Source organism: Cucurbita pepo, chromosome 1 (assembly GCF_057944985.1).
Source record: "Cucurbita pepo subsp. pepo isolate OVF chromosome 1, ASM5794498v1, whole genome shotgun sequence".
NCBI lineage: Eukaryota > Viridiplantae > Streptophyta > Magnoliopsida > Cucurbitales > Cucurbitaceae > Cucurbita > Cucurbita pepo.
The window spans coordinates 8,766,857-8,785,761 of NC_141798.1; the positions used below are offsets into that span (position 1 = coordinate 8,766,857).

The following is an 18,905-nucleotide window of genomic DNA, read 5'->3' on the forward strand; positions in this document are numbered from 1 at the left end:
GCCTCATGCCAATAGAGTTAGTATTCCTCGCTTATAAACTCATGATCATTCCCTAAATTAGGGGATGTGGGACTTCCATCATCCAACACCTCCCCTCGAACAAAGTGCGCTTCCCCTCGAGGCTCGACTCCTTTGGAGTCTTAATCATTTTTGACTGAGACACTCAACTAACAGTTCCTCTGCCTTTCAAGCTTCACGTTGCTTCCCAGCCAGACAAGCCAAGCAACTATGAGAGGGAAACAAAGAGTGGCTTGAAAGAGTCCTGTAATTTATTGCATTGCCTTGGAAGTCCACCAAATGCTCAATAGGCCTGTACCTTTCAGACGCCTCGTCATCAAAGCTTTAGAAAAAACAACAAAAAGGGGCTTACAAGACTTCTCCAATTATAAAATAATCACACAGTAGTTGAATTCAAGATGGGGGAAGAAACTGGATAGGATCAAGATCGACGATGAAGGGGCTGGTCTTGTTGTGCTCTGTCGCCGCCCTGTGGCTTCAGGCGGCAGTGGGGCTGCCGTTGCACACCGATTCACGGTGGATCGTGGACGAACAAGGGCAGAGAGTGAAACTAAGATGCGTAAATTGGGTGTCGCATTTGGAAGCGGTGGTAGCGGAGGGGCTTTCGAAGCAGCCCATCGACGAGATTACAAACCGTATTGGGTCATTAGGATTCAACTGCGTGAGGCTCACTTGGCCACTGTTTTTAGCCACAAACGAGTCTTTGAGTTCCCTCACCGTCCGGCAGTCATTCCAGCGGCTGGGTCTGAGGGAAGCCATCGCTGGAGTCCAAGCCAATAACCCCTTCATCATCGATCTTCCGCTCATAAAGGCTTTTGAGGTAAATCGTAAATGGGGTGCTCTGTAAATGTTTGGATTTGGTGAATTATGGGTTTGATTTTGAAATTGGATTGCAGGCGGTGGTGGGGAGGTTGGGGGAGGCGGAGTTGATGGTGGTATTGGACAATCACATCAGCAAGCCAGGGTGGTGCTGCAGCAACTTCGACGGAAATGGGTTCTTCGGGGATCAGTACTTCAACCCGGAGAAATGGATCGAGGGGCTCACTAGAATGGCTACCATGTTTAACGGCGTGGCCCATGTTGTTGGTATGAGCCTTAGGAATGAGCTCCGTGGCCCAAAGCAGAATGTCAACGATTGGTACAGGTACAATACACTTCAAATTTGATTTTTAAATATATAGGTTATAATATCAATTATCTAAATTTGATTTTTAGGGTCGAAATTAGATAAAAAAATATGTTTATTAGTAAGGGTATTCATGTCATTTGAGAATTTGGCTCATCCAATTTACGGGTTGGGTTGGGTTAGATTTTTTTTAGGTTAGGTTGAATCTTTTGAAAACTGAAAAAATTCAGGTTCTTTTGCTTGATGGGTCGATATATTTTTTGGTCACTTTGACCAAACCAACCTGAAAGTAAGGGTACAATCTAACCCAACTCAACTCTAATTTTAAGATTGTTATGAAGATGAAGAATATTTAACGTCGGTAATCGATTTTAGTGATGAATTATGACTTGTGAATATTTGATATTTGAAATATATGAGATTTTAGTTATTAATATAATATGCATAGTAGATAAATAGAGTTTTTTAAATAATTAAAAAGAAAAACTGACTACTCAATCCAACCCAACCCAACTTGAATTGAGTTGTGAACTCTATTCGGATTACTGAATCACCAATTTCTCGACTAATCTAAAATTTCAGATTGGTTTAAAAGATTTTCTCAACTCAACCATTTATGTACTTGTTTATTAGACATTGCTTATATTTAAATTAGAAGTTTAGTCGTTATCTTCACGTGTTATTTGGTCTCTAAACTTTCAAAATTACAATTTAATCCTTGATTTTTTTTTAATTTTTTTAAAAAAATTCAATTCAGGAGTGTACTCGACATAATTGAAATTTTAGGATTCTAATAGATAGAAAATTCTTTTTATATCTAATACATCAATTAAAAATCTTGAATTTATCTAGTTTAGAGATCTATTAAGAACCAATTTCAAAATTTAGATAAACTTTAGAAATGAAATCATATGAACACAAGATTTGATCATAATTTCATATGAATGTGATGAACCAATGTTGTTGGAAGGTACATGCAAAGAGGAGCCGAAGCAGTTCACGCAGCAAACCCAGACGTTCTTGTAATTCTCTCAGGACTAAGCTTCGACAAGGACTTATCTTTTCTCAAAACCCAACCCATAAACCTCACATTCACATCCAAATTAGTGTACGAGGTTCATTGGTATGCATTTTCCGACGGCTCTTCATGGCAATCAGGCAACCCAAATCAAGTCTGCGGAAGAGTAGTAAACAACTTAATGAAAATGTCCGGATTTCTCTTAGAACAGGGAATGCCTCTGTTTCTGACCGAATTCGGAGTCGACCAAAGAGGCACCAACGTCAACGACAACAGGTATCTAAGCTGCTTCCTGAGCGTGGCAGCCGAGTACGACCTCGATTGGGCGGTGTGGACGCTCGTTGGAAGCTACTATTTGAGAGAAGGGGTTGTTGGGTTGAACGAGTTCTACGGGTTGCTTGATTGGAATTGGTGTAATCCTAGAAATTCTAGCTTCCTCCAAAGGATCTCCGCCCTGCAGACACCCTTCCAAGGCCCAGGGCTAGCCGAAAGGAGGCCTTACAGTGTAATGTTCCACCCATCAACAGGGCTATGCGTGGGGAGGAAGTCGCTATTGGACCCATTAAGATTAGGCCCATGCGCTGATTCTGATCCTTGGTACTACACGCCGCAGAAGTTTTTAACTCTCAAAGGCACGTACTTTTGCATACAAGCGCAGGACATGGGGAAGCAGCCGAGATTGGGGATAATATGTACTGTCTCAAATGCTCAATGGGATATGGTTTCTGATTCAAAGATGCATCTTTCTTCGAAACTCGACGATGGCTCCGTGGTTTGCTTGGACGTTGACCCAAGTACTAATGAAATTGTCACCAATGCTTGTAAATGCTTGAGTCGGGACTCGTCGTGTGACCCGAGTAGCCAATGGTTCAAGCTCGTTAATAGTACTAGAAGCTTGGGCGCGACAAGGTCGATGATTAGTATGGTGGGTTCTTCTTTGTCGTCCAATCTTGTGCCTAAGTTGTTTGTGCAGTAATTGTTAAGGCTAAATTAAAGAAGAAAAAAAAAATGCCCCCATGCAGGATCGAACTACAGACCTTCAGTTTACAAGACTGACGCTCTACCACTGAGCTATAGGGGCTGTTGATGTTAATCAAGATTTAAAATGTTTAATTATTATATAAATCATTACATGCAATTTCATGTCAAGAAGAAGAAGAATACGTGTCAATTATTATTGAGTTATACTCACATTGGCTGATACCGTCTATATTAAAAAGCAAAATTCTAATGGGTGAAATCAACGAACGATTTATCTTACAACATTCAAAGTCATAGAGAATAACGAAGAAAATTCAATTTGGAAAAAGAAAACTAAAGGGTACGACCGAAGTATACGGATTTGTTTAATAAGGCTAAATTTCTAAATTTAGAACGACACGACAATTCAACGAAAGCAACCACCGAACGAGCGTGGGTATATGAATCCAAAGAAAAAGAGACAAATGAATGATGAAGTCAAGAATAGGGTACATTGGAAGCCCCACCACTTTGGCATATATATATATATATATATATATATTCCATTCACAGCCAACTTGAGTTCCTTTCCGGCAAATAAGAAGAAAAACTACCAAATTTCCACAGGATATGAAGAACACAGGCTGGTTTTTGTAGAGGGCATTTGGAACACAGCCAAGACAGCTGCTTTTTATCCTTCTATCTTTATCCTTTGTGCTTTCATGAAGTTTGGCGCCACTAAGCATGGATAATTATTGAGTTCCATACCTTATACCATTATGGTTCGTGGTCCATAATCTTACCTTTTCTACTAGTGCTAGTGGGTGTGAATAGTGCATGGTAGATATCACTCCAAAATATCCATTTCTTCGTATCAAGTGGGATGAACATGAGGCTCTAAGCTTCTAAACTACACAATTCAATCACAAATCGAGGTCGTCGGATCCTTTTTGATTCTCTATAACCAAGAATGTGGCTTGAAATTTCTCGACAATGGAGGCGGACCCTCGTGTATAACTTTGTTCCTGTGATATGACTACATTAGAATTTCTTTAGGTAAGATGTGGTTGAGAGACGAACTAAGGTGAAAGTTGGTGGATATATATTATAGGAGGATATGAAGTAAGAAATGCTTAAAATAATTCAAAGTTAATATCTATATGAACAAGATGCGTTTTTTTTTTTTTTTTTTTTTATGGTTCAACTATAAGAACTTCAAAGTAAAGTGTGCTTGTGTTTTCTGGGAAGCATTAGAGTAAAGACAAAACTTGTGATAATAATCCTAAAAGCGGTCGTGTTGGTTTGTAATAATGTTCACTTTTAAAAGCAGTTTAAGACAAGTAGATAACATAGTCATGTCCTATGGTTATGTTGGGATCATCAAATGTTGGATTTAGATTTCAAATCCTATGAAACGTTACATTTCTCGTCCACCCTTTATTAACTGGTACTTGTGTGGAATGCAACACCCTACGCCTTGCATTTGGATAAGGATTCGAAATCTGGATTCGCCACCTAATGACCTCACATTACTTATTTCTCGTTTTTAAGAATGAATACTATCACAAACTAATACAAGTCTGTTTTAGCGTGTTTTATCTTCATTCACATGCATCCTAGAAAAATTCTACTTTAGATGTGGTCTCAGTTTATTCATTTACCTCTCTTTTACTCATATGTCACATACCCACTAGATTCGTCCCTAAACTACATCTTACAAGAGAGGTACTGCTATGATACCATTTGTTACCCAGAATTTGGATCAGGTACCAGATTTGAGTTCTAAATCCTGAACCTGAATTATTACGTGGATCGAGTGCACTAGCTGAACAAAATCAAATTTGAAACTCTTACCTTACCCAACAATCGAGACAACCCGTTGATCACAACGACTATACGAGGGTTCGAGCGAACATGATAAAAGAAATTTGAGAATCCACAAAAATAGAATAAGAAAGTGATGAGAAATTTGAAGGTGTTTGAGCAAGTGGGCAAGTTGGGGGAGCTACGACTAAGGGCTTTTCTTTTTTTCATATTATTTTAATGGGTGGGTGTTGGTCGATCCAAGTTTAGATTTTTGATTAATTTCATAATATTAGGAAGCTTCTAGTACCAATATTTCATGTCTTTTAAAACTTATATAATTTCATTTAATTATATTTAACTTACTAATTGTTTGACCCAACTGGATCGCTTCCTCCTTTAATTAGTCAACCACATTTGTTTATTCCAACTTGGTTCTATATAGTCAACTCTCTCTTAAGCTCTTAATTATTTAATTAATTCTATTGCTTCTTCTAATTATTTATTATTTTATCTCACTCCCAATAATTCATAACTCATCATACATATACAATGCATGAACATGTTATCCAAAAATTGTATAAATATTTGAATATGCACTTAAATCTATTCATTTTATATGTTTAAGAAGTTCATTCACGAGTGTACGTGGGTTAGGTTAATTGATTTAGTGATCCAAACAACCCAAACTGAAGTGCTTGATTTCTAGCCTTTGCTTACTTTAAGATAGAAGACATCGATTCTCTTTGTACAGTTAGTTTAGCTCACAACTATTCGAGTTCAGATCTCACTAGCAACATCAATTGATTGAAGAGTGAAACATGGATGAAGAAAGCTTTTTAATCTGGGAGATTTTGATGATATCTAGGATATCCATTAAGAAATATTCTTCTTCTTTATACGCGCCTGGTGGATTGGAACTTGGAGAGTCAGAAGGTTGCCTACAACCCGCATCGGGTGGCTTGGATTCGGGACAAGGTATTCCGATAGAGAGATCTTGTCCTTCCAATTGGATTGTGAGCTTTTTAGATTGCTGGAGCTGCAAAGTTACCTAGACTTCGGGTTCTTCTTACTCACGTATCACTTGAATCTAATCTAAACGGTGGTTTTCTTTGTGACGGATCTGTGGTAGCCTCCTCCTTAGGTTAAGAGTCACCTTAGTGATAGGATACTGGGTGTTTCACGTTTTATTCTTTTATCAAAGAATCCACAAAGAAAAGACCACCTTGAAGTATGCATCCATATGGCTTGGCTGGTTGCGTTGTAGGTTTTTTTTTTTTTTTTTTTTTTTAATTATTTTAAAAAATACTACTTATCCACAATATATATTAGATTAATAACAAAAATCTCGCTCAAATATCACAAGTCACAATTCATCACTATCAAATGTTTTTAATTTTTATAATAATTTTAAAACTGCGGTTGGGTTGTAACTCTATTTTCGAGTTTGTTAGAACTCAAACTAACTTTTATATTTTGTTTTGAGTTAGATAGTTCAGGTTGGTTGAATTCTCGGATCATATGAACACCTCTAATTAAATTTTCGACGATGAGTTCTATATTGATATTAATTTGAAAATATGAACCCACAATTTTTTATTTGATAATTTGAATATGTATACATATATATATATATATATATATATATATGTATATGAATATGTGTGTGTGAGGCATGCAAGTTCAGGGAAGCATGTGGGCGAAGATTGATAATTAAAGAACAAAAGAATAGCATTTAAGCTTCCTGGGTGATGTTAATTAAACAGGAATCAAGGCCACTTTTCGTTACTAATTAACAATTAATTAACTAATTAAGCTCATCAATCAATGCCAGATGCTCCACACTCCAACCAAAATATTTAACTACATGGGATACATAAATGGTGAGAGCTAGACGACAAAATCCACTTTCTTCGAGAAGAGATTAGTTATTAATTACCATTATTAAATCATCATTTAATTATTTAATTACCTTTTTAACTTCTTAGATTCTCAGTGCAACTTATTTTAGTTTGAATTAGTTATGGACAGTTGAATTTGAATAGTAGTATATTTTATTTTATTATCAGGATTTAGTTAGTTTATATTTTCTTGGTAGATATTATTTAGTATCTTGTATCCTATTTAAAGGTTGTGAATATCAATGAAGATTAAACATTCGATCCCAATTCTTTCTCTAATTCTTAAATCTGTATTCTTTCGTTGACTAATAATATTTTCATATCTATGCACACTTTTGAGTGGTAGATATTGCGTCATAGATAACCTCAATCAACACCAAAGTTGCCACTAATTAATTGAATTACCAGCCCCTTTAAAAAATATATATATATATATATATAATACATCTTTAACTTTTTAATATTATATCAAATAAACTAGTTGAATTTAAAAATTAAGTTAAAAATAAATTTCCATTACATAGATTATAAATTTAAAAACATATAATTTATCTCTTATAAATAATTGTAATATATATATATATATAATCAAATAAATGAATAAACCAAAAAAAATATTTAAAAAATTAAAAATTACTATTTATGAAGCGGCAGGCCAGCTAGAAGGCAATTGGAATTTTTTTTTTTTTTTTTGTCTTTTTTCCATCCAACTCATATGGATATTATCTTTGCTTCTACACCTTTCTTTTTATATATATATATATATACCAACTTGCTTATACAATATAATATATATACATGTCAATAATTTAACGAGTGAGTATTAACAATTCACCTCATTACCAGAATTACGGAGATCATGTTTTTTACTTATAAATTTATGATCTTCCTTTTAATTAATGAACATGGGATTATTCCTCTCAATGATGGGCCAAAATTACATTAAGAAACAAATCCTTATTAATTACATTACATAGGCCACCCATGATAATATAAACATGCAAAAATTGGAAAATTTTTGAAACAATAAAATAATAAAAAGAAAAAAATTGTTCATAATCCATTTATCTGCAATTCATAATATTAGAATTGGGGGAAAATGAGAGTTTCCAGGATTTCAGCTCTCCGTCAAGACTTCCGCTGCACACTGATACGACGCCGTCCGACTCCCCTTCCGATACCACCACCAGCGATTTCACCGGTTTTTTGTGACCTTCCAGTACTGACAAGCAGTTAAAACTACCATCTGGTCCACGTTGCCACACCCTCACCGTCCGATCTGCGGACCCACTCAACAACAAATCCGACACGTACATCAAACACAGAATCGCGTTTCTGTGACCTCTTAATGCGCCGATCACCGCCATGTGGTTCGCACTGTCTTCTCTTTCCCAAACCAGAACGGACCGATCACAAGCCCCCGAGAAAAGCAATGAACCGTCGTCGTTTAGCGCCAATGCATTCACTGCCGATTTGTGCTTCTCTAATGTCGCCACCAGTACATGACGTTTCTCCGTCTCCGGTTTCGTCCATACTCGGATTTTTCTATCGGCTGAACCGGTGTACACAGTCCCTCCGGCGGAAACGGCCACCGCGTTGATGGCGTCTTCGTGCGCTGCTTTTACTGACTCGACACAGCGGTGGTTAGAGCCTTGCCAGATTTTCAAACTCCGATCCCAAGAAACAGAGTAAACAGAGTCGCCGTTGACGGCGAGTCCAGTAACGGCGTCAGCGTGTTGAATCCAGAGAACCTTTTTATGACGACGGACGTTGACGTAATTACTCGGGAGTATAAATCGGCGAAGACGGTCGTTGACTGTAGGGAGAGTGTTGACCAATTTGAATTGTTTGGTCTTCTCACTTAAATTCCAGACGCGGATTTTGCCGTCTTGGTGAGAAGTGAGGATTTCGCGGCGGAGAAAGGATATTCCCTTTACAGAACCAGAGGATGAATCTCGAGCGTTGAATGCGGTGATGTGAGAGAAAGTAATTCGATCGTAGACGTTGATTTCATGAGCGGTGGCGACGTAGAGATAGGCGCCATGGACGGCGAGATGGGAGATTGGGAGCTTGAAAGAGGCGAGGTGGTGTTGAGAAACAGAGACGTTTAAAGCATCGGTGATGGTGGGGAGTTTTTGAAGAGATGGAATGGACGGTAGAGATTGAAGGGAGAGATTCGTTTGGAGACTGGAATAGCTAGTGTCGGAACTAGGCGTCGACGTCAACGACGACGAACAATTGGCCGACATTTCTGAAAGACTACTTCCGTCGGAACTTAAGTAGGAGGGTTCAGGCGGTTTATTACAACTGGGTTTGGCGGCGGTGGAGCAGGGGAGTAGCCATGATCGGAGCTTCATGCCGGCGACGGCGAGAAAGAGTGGAAGAGAGGAAAAGGGAGGAGATGAAGAAATGGTGATGACTCCGAGTTGGGGAAAGGTATAAATAGAGGAAGAAAAAAGAGTGTAGCAGAGGTCCAATGAGAGAGTGGCACGTGGAGATAAGGGATTGTCCTCACGATACGGCGCGTCCGATGTAAGAAAGAATGAAGGCAGCGTAGGGTCAATTTTGGAATAAGAAAAAGAGGGTAATTAATAATTAAAAATAAAAGAAAATGGTAATTTGTTTAGCTTAAAAAGTAACGGAAGACAGAGAGGAAGGTGACAGTCAAGGTGAGGCAAGTGGACGTTGAGAGTCGATTTTTCTTTTGTTTCAAGTTTCCTTAAATACCCCTCTCATTCTGGGCCCAGGATCAGGCCCATTTTCTTACAACAAGTGGGACCCCCAAAATGATTTTTTTTTTTAATATTATATTTAATAGATTATTGATCTATTTAGAGTTTAAATTTTTTAAAAGTTTAACTTAATAAAAAAATTATCTATAAAATTAATTAACTTCTTACTTTTTAAAAATTCAAGCTAAATAGAAAATTTCAAGCTACGTTTTCACATGAAATTAATAGCACTTAATGAGAAAATGACGTTACAAGCGCTCGAACTTGATTTCCAGTCTCGAGAAAGCAAAGTACATGACATTAAAGTGAAGATAGCTCAATAAACAGAGACGAACATGATGCAAGGACATAACATAAATGAGACCACTCATCATTTCATAAAGTAAATACTTTTTTATACGACCAACGTTTAATAATCTAATATTAGATATAGGGTTTTGGAATTTCCTCCCTAGAGATTATAATCATTATTTGGATTTTATAGGATAATTAGATTAATTTATGTTATAATCTGTTTCAAATTTATGATAATTAATGTGGGTTTATTATTTCTATGAATATGTAGTTGGAGGATGTGATTATTTATTGCATGGGGACCATTTTCTCAATTATATTTTTACATTAATTATTGTACCAAATTGAACCAAAATTTCCCACCTTCTATTAATGAACAGTCATACAGATATTTGTTGAGATAATAAACTCTCAATAGAAGAGGACAGACACCGAAGTCACATCGGTTGGAGAGAGGAACAAAACATTTTTTTATAAATGTGTGTATACTTCTCTGGTAGATATAAACATTTGTGTATTAGTATTTGAAATTACATTAGAAAATGAAAATTATTGGTTAAAAATTATTTGAAATTAATATTTAAAAAATATATATGCAAAAAATGAAAGAAGAATTTCGCAAGGAGCTAGATTTCCATAAATTCTTTGTAGAAAATCCTTGTCTTTGATTCCCACAAAAATAAATAGAGAATTTTACGAAGATAGGAATGAAAAAGGCTTCCTCATCTCTTTCTCGTGAACATCTCTGGATGCCAAAAAGCGAACAGGAGAGGAGAGAACGTTTGTGTTCACAAGTTTGGCAAACATTGTTGCATTGAGAAGATAGACAATGGGGAACAATGTTTTATGGGTGTGTTCTGTTTTGTTTTGAGCTCAAAAAATATGAAGATTCCTCTGAAAATTCAACTCCATGAAAGAAGAACAAGAAGTTTCAACATTATCCCTTTTGTTTTTTACTTCTAAATAAGGATCCCATTGTTAGACGAACACGACTCTCCACAATGGTATGATATTGTCCTAATGGCTTTGCTTTGGGCTTCCCCAAAAGGCCTCATACCAATGGAGTTAGTATTCCTCACTTATAAACCCATGATCATTCCCTAAATTAGTCGATGTGGGACTTCCATCATCCAACACCTCCCCTCGAACAAAGTGCGCCTCCCCTTAATCGAGGCTCGACTCCTTTGGAGTCTTAGTCATTTTTGACTGCCTTCGAGGAGGGGCTTGGCTCCTTTTCTTTAGGAGTTCTTTGTTCGATATTTGAGGATTTGAGGATTTATCAATCTATTGGCACGACTAAGTTTAGGGCATGGCTCTGATACCATGTTAGACGAACACGACTCTCCACAATGGTATGATATTGTCCACTTTGAGCATAAGCTCTCATGGCTTTGCTTTGGGCTTCCCCAAAAGGCCTCATACCAATTGAGTTAGTATTCCTCACTTATAAACCCATGATCATTCCCTAAATTAGTCGATGTGGGACTTCCATCATCCAACACCCATCATAGAGAATTAAATAAGCCACTGTTCATGAACCTAGATCATCTCAAATTTGATGTATGCTTAGTGATCAACATGAACCATCCAACATGATTTCATTGTTTAACACTATCATGTTAATGTCGTTTAAAGTCATTGTCTTGTCTTTCTCCAAAGACATGCAGTGTCGGGTGTTAGCCAAAGGATCAAAAAAGGTGTGACTTTTAGAACACAAAACGTGATTGAGAAGTGATGAGGAAGATGACCAAATAATGCAGCAGGACTTGGTGCCTATACATCCATCACATGTTATCAATATCATAGGGTTGGTTTACAACTTAAAAGGCAGACTTATCTTCTTGCATTTACTATCAACGACTTAGATCGACAAATACACCAACGGGTAGTGTACAAAGACAATCCTCATGTTTGAAACGACCTTCTAAGTGCTTAAAAAGTAACGAGAAATGGTTCACCAACCATCATCTATTCCAAGGCATGTTGTTGGACTAGGCTATCCAAAGCACTAGTTGCAAGCCCATTTTTTGGAACAGAATGGGCTGGCGGAGGTGAGTGGGCGATGGGTATGGAGGTGAGTGGACTAGGCAATGGGCTTGTCTACGAGGTTGCTGCTGACATCGGAATTTGATATCAAAGTTTGATTGAGTCTTGTGTGTCACATTGTATTCCTAAGTGACATTTTGGTGAGAGTCTTTGTAGTGTGACAGTGACATATTCACTCGTAACACTTTAATTATTAGTGATTAGTTGCTACACGTGGATATAGGGGAACTTCTTCTTTCCGAACCACGTAAATATTTTGGTGTCTCTTTGTGTAATTTCGTTTATTAGTGTTGTGAGTACATTTATTCCGCTTTCGTTACAACAAGTGATATCAGAGCTTTGTAGCATTTTGGCGCACAACATTAAATACTCTAAGCATCCTTTTTAAAAAAGAGCTATTATAAAAAACGTATGCAAAATGAGATTTGATTTGGTGTAACAAGCATAGAAACAAGGGTTTTCTTATTTTCTCTTTACTTCGATTACATTCAAAAATGCTTTCCAATCAAGGATGAACTAAAGGAAAAGAATTGGAATCATAAAATAAATCTAGAAATTTACGATGATCACGATTGCGCAGGTGACACGCGTCAGTTAAGGCGCTAACGAACATGATAGACAACAATAGAGACATGTCGCAAAACAACATAGATGCGCCTTGAGTGCAAAAGAGGCCACACATCGCCACCAAAACCATCGGGAGATCCGACCTACTCGCCCAACCTGATACTAAGGCACAACCCACTCCAACCGACCTAACCCGATTCGTACCCTCGCCAAAAGAATTGCATCACGTGTTAAACAGGGAGCACATGTACTCCTCCCTCTAAGTGCGTCGTCGGTAAGTATGTGTAGTTGTGCGCGTGAGTTTCGTCTTGTATTTTTATTATGTTATTTCGAAACTTCAAAAATCCAGTCATAGTACTAACCTTTAACACATATCTTCAAATATGAGAATTTAAAGCTCTAATCTAAAAAATAATATTAAAAAAAATAAAACATAGAAAAGACTCTTTTAAGGTTTACCACAAACTTGAAATCTAATCGATTCCATTCAAGTTAAAAAAAAATGAACCCAACCCATTCAAAATGTTAATCCAATTCAACCAACCCTTATAATTCGGGTTAGATTGGTCCATGTTGTCTGGTTGAATGCAGACCGAGAGATGAAATTTGAGTGACATGAGGGATTAAAGAAAGAGAGTGGGCGAGCGTGCGGTGTTGGGTGTATAAAAAAAACACACACACAAAACACTTTGAAAATAGGCGCGCACACACACACACACATAACCCCACATGGTTAGGTTAGAGTTCCTAGTTTCATCAAATCTTTAATTTACCATATTATTATTATTATTATTATTATTATTTATTTATTATTTAAATAAAAAAAAGAATAGTTGGTGGCATTAATTACAGCGTTTGTTTTGTCAATTATGAGGAACCCCAAAAACCCAAAAGAATCAAAAATAGAAAATAAAAAATAAATAAACCTTAATATGAATAAAGGGGGTTCTTCTTCTGTGTCAGCAATTTCAAATTACATTGAAACTCACTCCCACATCCATATCCATTACCCATGACGTGGCCTGTATCACCTGGTCTACGTGTCATAACCCCACACCATTCACTGACATGCCACCACCACCGTTTATAATCGATATTAGTAATGCATTGTGACTAGTGAATGTTTAAAATTGAAGTTTATAACCTATTTAGGTTACTCATATCACCATTTCAGACAACTCTATCCGTTGGTTGGTGTGGGAGTAAAATGTTGGTTGGTGTGGGAGTAAAATATTAGGGGACAACATTGATTTCTCAGAATGAAACATAATCCTATTATGTTGATCAAAATGAACATAAACATGAGACATAAACAACATAAGACATAAACAGCAAAGAAACAAAGAGGGATGCGATGATGATGCCTCTTTTGGGGACGGACTTTTGCCACAAATAGTGTGTGTAAGGCATGGAGGAGGAAATTAATACAAGGAAAAGACCCAAATTAAAGCCTTCACCTTCCTTCCACCAACCTGGCTGCTGCTGCTGCTGCTGCTGCTGCTGCTGCATCTGCTGCCTGCTGCTGCTATGTGGAAGAACCCATTGGCGCCAACCAGGCAAGTCACCCAACCCAAGTGGTAGCTGTGCTTGCTGCTGCACCACCACCACTCACACTAACATTTCCTTCTTTCTTTCTTTCTTTCTTTCTTTTTATCCCACATTTTGCACCCATTTTTAGGATACTTCATACTGATCACCGTCGTATTCTTCATCAACGCCACCGCACCTTTGGCTACTACTACTGCACCCAATGCTGCTGCCACTGCTGCTGCCGCTGCTGCTGCTGCTTCCATTCACGGCTTCCTCCTGTTGGTCAACCACTGTTGTCGCAGTTGCAGCAGCCCCATCATCTTCGCCGTCCATCTCATCATTGCCAGAAGATGGAGTAGTCGAGAGACCAATGGTGATAGGCTGCTGCTTCTGGCCGCCAATGGGCAGTGGCTCCGTCAGTTCCCTCCCGTCCCGAGGCGGTGAAAACACCACTGGCAGGTAGTGGTCCATCTCGCATGGAAACTTTGAATTCTTAAAGTGCTCCTTTAGTGCTTCCAGTCCCTTCAGTTTTTGTCTTAAATATTAAAAAAACCCCATAAAACAAAACAAAACAAAACAAAACAAGAATCCATGATCATCAGGCACCTGAACTCTAGCATAGGTGACTTCACAGATTTTCCTGGAATTGAAAACCTCCCAAGGTTGAAGATGAAACGCCTTGTACAGCCTCCATGTGGCCTCCGGCGAGGTCATGTTTACAAACCCATATCCAACGTTGCACTTGTTGCTGCAAATCACAATCACCGCTCTCATATGCATCATTTTGAAGTAGTTCTTGAAATAGATACACACAATTACTCACTTGAAATCAATGGGTAGATATACAAAATCGTAGGAGGAAAGTGGCTGGCTATGCCCGTCGCCCATCTGCTCGTTGCAGTGAATGCAGTGGTTGTCCAACATGTTCAACAACAACTTCTGACTGCACCCAAGTCAGACAACTATACCAATAAAAAAAAGATACCCATGTCTAATTACAGAAATTAAAAACAACCCATAAATTTTTGAAAACGTAGCAGTTGAAATTTGAAGCGAAATTGGTTGTTTTCTTCTCGAACCTGTATTTGTTGGGGATGTTCTTGATCATCACAGTGGTTCTTGAATCTCTGCAATCGGATTCCACCATGTTGTTGTCGTTTATAAGGAATCGAGAGTCGAACTTCCTGGATTGTCTACATTTCCTTAGCTTATTCCTACTGGGCTGCAGCTGCTGTGGCGGTTGGTCGGCAGCAACAGCGGGACTACTGTGGCTGATCTTTGAATTCTTTCTCAATGTCTCACACGATTCTCTCTCATCGATTTTATTGCACGCACCGCCGCCTTCCAAATCGAGAGACGCCATTTTTCCATTCACATCGACGGACTCCAAGCTCTTCCTGGGGTTTCTCGGGCTTCGACTCCCCTTCCGCGGATTCAGTTTCCTGGAGAAACTATGGGGTTTTGAGTAATACCAGCGCGGTGGAACATTTGAAGCTGCCCCACCTGAGAAATTCCTCGGCGGCGTGGGAGGAGGCGGTGGCGGCGGAGGCTGAGAGGGTGGGCACTTCAGACTTCTAGAGTATATATTATTCGAGCCGCAGATGGCCGGAGCGGTCAAGTTAGCATTGAAAAACTTGTTGCCATGGCCGCCCGGCCGACTGAACTCAATCACTACTGATTTCCCATTGATTTCCTTTCCGTTCATCTCCTTTAGAGCCTTCCCAGCATCCCTAATGTCGAAAAACTCAACGAACCTTTGCTGCATCTTCAATGGCGTCTCTCTTAACTCCTTAACAGGACCTTCAAATTAAACACAAAAACCAGCGATGAACAGAAGAGATTTCAAATAAGAAAAGTAAGAAGAGTTCATTTCATGTTTATAAAGATTTTGTTGTAGTCAGACAAAGAGAATAGACAGAAAGTAAGCAAAAGAGACCCATCAAAGATTAAGATAAATATAAATATAAATATAAATGAATAAACCCCACATTCCAGTCCCCACAAATCTAACCCACCCACAAGCAAAACAAACCCCAAAAACACGTCGTATTCAGATCCCTTACGAACAAACAAAAATCAAAGAACAAACCCAGAAAGGAGAAGTTTAATAGAATACCAAAAGCCTCGAAGATTTCTCTGAGACAGGAAGTGGAAACAGTGGAGTCCAAATTGAAGACGACGATAGTGCCTTGATTCTTCCCAGCCGGAACAGCATTACTGGCCGGAACGACGAACTGGGCCCAAACAGCATGGCCGGCGATGAGGCCAGGCGCTGGAGAAGGACGAGGGAGAGGGAAATCAGGGAATTGAGGAGCGGAATTTGAAAAGAAGAAACGGTTATTGTTGTTGTTGTTGTTGTTGCTGCTGTTGTTAAAATAGTTACGAAGGCGACACTGATGGTGCATGTGCTGATCCCGAATCTCACGCAAGGCCCTCTCGGCGTGCCGAATGTCATAGAAATGGACGATAACAATCCCTTCCTTAACCCTTTCCATTTGCACTCCTCGAACCTCCCCAAACACCTCCAATTCTCTTCTCACCATCGTCTCGCTTACATCGCAAGGAACTAAACTCACCACCAACGACCGAGTCGCAACCGACGACACCGCCTGTCCTAACGACCGCACTGGTATATACGCCGGCGCCGGAGTTGGAAACGGCGCGTAACCTACATCACCCTCGCAGAACGGCAGAAGAGGGACATCACCGATTGGTGGATATGGCGAGGAGTACGGAAAGAAAACCTGGTGGGGTTGCGGCATAAACACAGTAGTCGAATATCTCGGCCGAAACTCTTGGGCTGTCGGGTCCAAACTCCCTGGAAAACGGCCGTAGACGCCGGTCTCCGCCATGGGCCGTGGGAAGAAAAACAAGAAAGTGGGTCGGACGGAAACGGAGAAAATGGCTGTTGTCTGTGTGTGTGTGGTTAGTTGTTACTCAAGTTAACGACATGGCGGAATAGGACTAGCGAGTATGTCGGCGTCGGCGTCGGCGTCGGTGTCGTCGTCGGCGTCTCTGTTTCCGATTCTCTGGGGTTTGGGGTTTGAAAATAATGGTAGAAAAACGGTGTTGGATTTGTGTCCGAAGGCTACGACGGTATCTGAGTGTGAAAAAGTTGAGTGGAAAAAAGCAGAGCAGAGAGAGAGCGGAAGGGTTTTGGTTGTTTACTTTCTCTGTATAATCCACCTTTTGGGGCCAAGGTCCATGAAAATGTCCTTTGCTCTCTGGAAAGACGAAGACGAAAAGACGGGAATGCCCCTCGAGATGCTTCCTCATTAAGCCACAGCCCTACACGTGGAGCCGATGAAGGATAAAGGGGGAAGTCTTGCACACGAGGACAAATAATAATTAAAATTGCGTCGGGTGCCCAATAGTGCCTTTTTCAGGTTGTTGTTTTTGACTACTCCTACTTCTTGACCCCTTTCCTTCTTTTTATTTTCTTTTTTCTTTTTCTTTTTTTTTTTTTTTTTCTTTTTTCAAATTTTATTTATCTATTTCTTGTCCCAATCTAAAATTTTCTTATTTGGTTCAATTATTGAGATTTTCTTTTACCCCCTTCCTTTGTATTTTTCTTTTTAATATATATATATATATATATTTATATTTATATTTATATTTATATATTTGCATGCTTCTCAAATTACTATAGGTCCCATGCAAATACAAATACACACCCATGCACCAATTATGCACCAATTTTCTTCCGGCTCAACCCGAGTTGGATTGGGTTGGAATTGATAAAATATTTTGGGCTAATTCAAAATTTTAGATTGGTTAGACTAGTTCTAGCCACCATTCAATTGTCTCATAATCTACCGTCAAAAGTAAGTGGTTTGAGTCTCGTAATATTATGCAAGTACTCACTCTCCTTAGTCATAAAACTATTAAGGCTATTGTACCTGGTGTCCTTAGGTGTTCTAGGTACTTAAACAAATGGACTTGCTTGATTAACCATTGAAGGTATGGGTGCAGGTGGAGTTGTCTAACTCCTTCAACTAGCAAGAGTCGTTTGCATTGTTTGACTAACTTGGTTGTGGATCAATTACTGCACTCCTTAAAGGTAATATAGTGATTGGCTGATCTCTAGATGATGCCAATACAATAGACTTTGGATCCATCTCTGCTCCTCACTCTCTGAGTCCACTTCTGATGTATTGGGTTCCATATTCCTCAATAGTACCATAATCTATCACATAAATAAATTATTAATCACAACCCTCAATTTTCAAGTTGGGTTATCGGGTTTGATTGTGTGTTCTTTTTTTTAATTATTTAAACAAATCCTACTTATTTCAATATATATTAAATTAATAACAAAAATCTCATAAAACTCAATATGAAATATTCGAAAAAGATAGAAGCGTTCATCCAATTGAAGTGAGTTTGAGAAAGACAATAGCCAAGCGAAGAAGGTCTAGAGAGTAAGTAAACCCTGCAGATAGGCCTCCCCAATTCAAAGCTCTTTCACTTTATCATCCAACTTAAATGATAATAATTATAAATAAATATAATTTTTAAAAATTTGTTTTTGTTTTTGTAATTTGATAAATATTTTCAAATATTTCTTTTAAATTTGGAATGAAATAGACGTAAAATAAATAAAAGAAATATTATTTAATACTTTAAAAAATTTAGAAGTGGAATAAACATAAAATTAAAATAAAAAAAAATGGGGGCATAAATTAGTAATTTAATAAAGGTGTTAATATAAAAATAAATGAATAAATAAATAAAAGCTTAGTGTAAATGGGGCTCTATTATCCACAAAATATGGTATTAATATACAAAATAAAGAGAACCTCGCAACCCACTCCCCAGATTGTACTCTCCTTAAAACTGGAAAACCTCTTCTCTTTCTCTCTCTACTTTTCTAGGCTTACTATTTTCCACGTGTTTTTCTTTTTATTTTC

General features: G+C 38.3%; 3 protein-coding genes and 1 non-coding gene across 4 annotated transcripts; 1 reads left to right on the forward strand and 3 right to left on the reverse strand.

Annotated features, from left to right (window-relative positions):
- The first annotated feature begins 171 nt into the window (after positions 1-171).
- On the forward strand, positions 172-3,287 carry LOC111778811 (glycosyl hydrolase 5 family protein). The gene is made up of 3 exons (XM_023658790.2): positions 172-838; positions 915-1,162; positions 2,115-3,287. The coding sequence occupies exons 1-3, from the start codon at positions 452-454 to the stop codon at positions 3,136-3,138; spliced, it is 1,659 nt and encodes a 552-aa protein (XP_023514558.1). The 5' UTR covers positions 172-451; the 3' UTR covers positions 3,139-3,287.
- Positions 3,172-3,243, reverse strand: TRNAT-UGU (transfer RNA threonine (anticodon UGU)). Its single transcript has one exon. It is a non-coding gene; the product is annotated as a tRNA-Thr (tRNA).
- A 4,579-nt stretch (positions 3,288-7,866) lies between the features above and the next one.
- LOC111789147 (protein JINGUBANG) lies at positions 7,867-9,257 on the reverse strand. The gene has a single exon (XM_023669809.2). It carries the CDS (start codon positions 9,181-9,183, stop codon positions 7,891-7,893), a length of 1,293 nt encoding a protein of 430 aa, XP_023525577.1. The 5' UTR covers positions 9,184-9,257; the 3' UTR covers positions 7,867-7,890.
- A 4,430-nt stretch (positions 9,258-13,687) lies between these two features.
- On the reverse strand, positions 13,688-17,182 carry LOC111791714 (protein terminal ear1). The gene is made up of 5 exons (XM_023673187.2): positions 16,112-17,182; positions 15,075-15,795; positions 14,819-14,938; positions 14,602-14,743; positions 13,688-14,517 (listed from the first exon to the last, which is right to left on the reverse strand). The coding sequence occupies exons 1-5, from the start codon at positions 16,845-16,847 to the stop codon at positions 14,140-14,142; spliced, it is 2,097 nt and encodes a 698-aa protein (XP_023528955.2). The 5' UTR covers positions 16,848-17,182; the 3' UTR covers positions 13,688-14,139.
- Between the last annotated feature and the right edge of the window lie 1,723 nt (positions 17,183-18,905).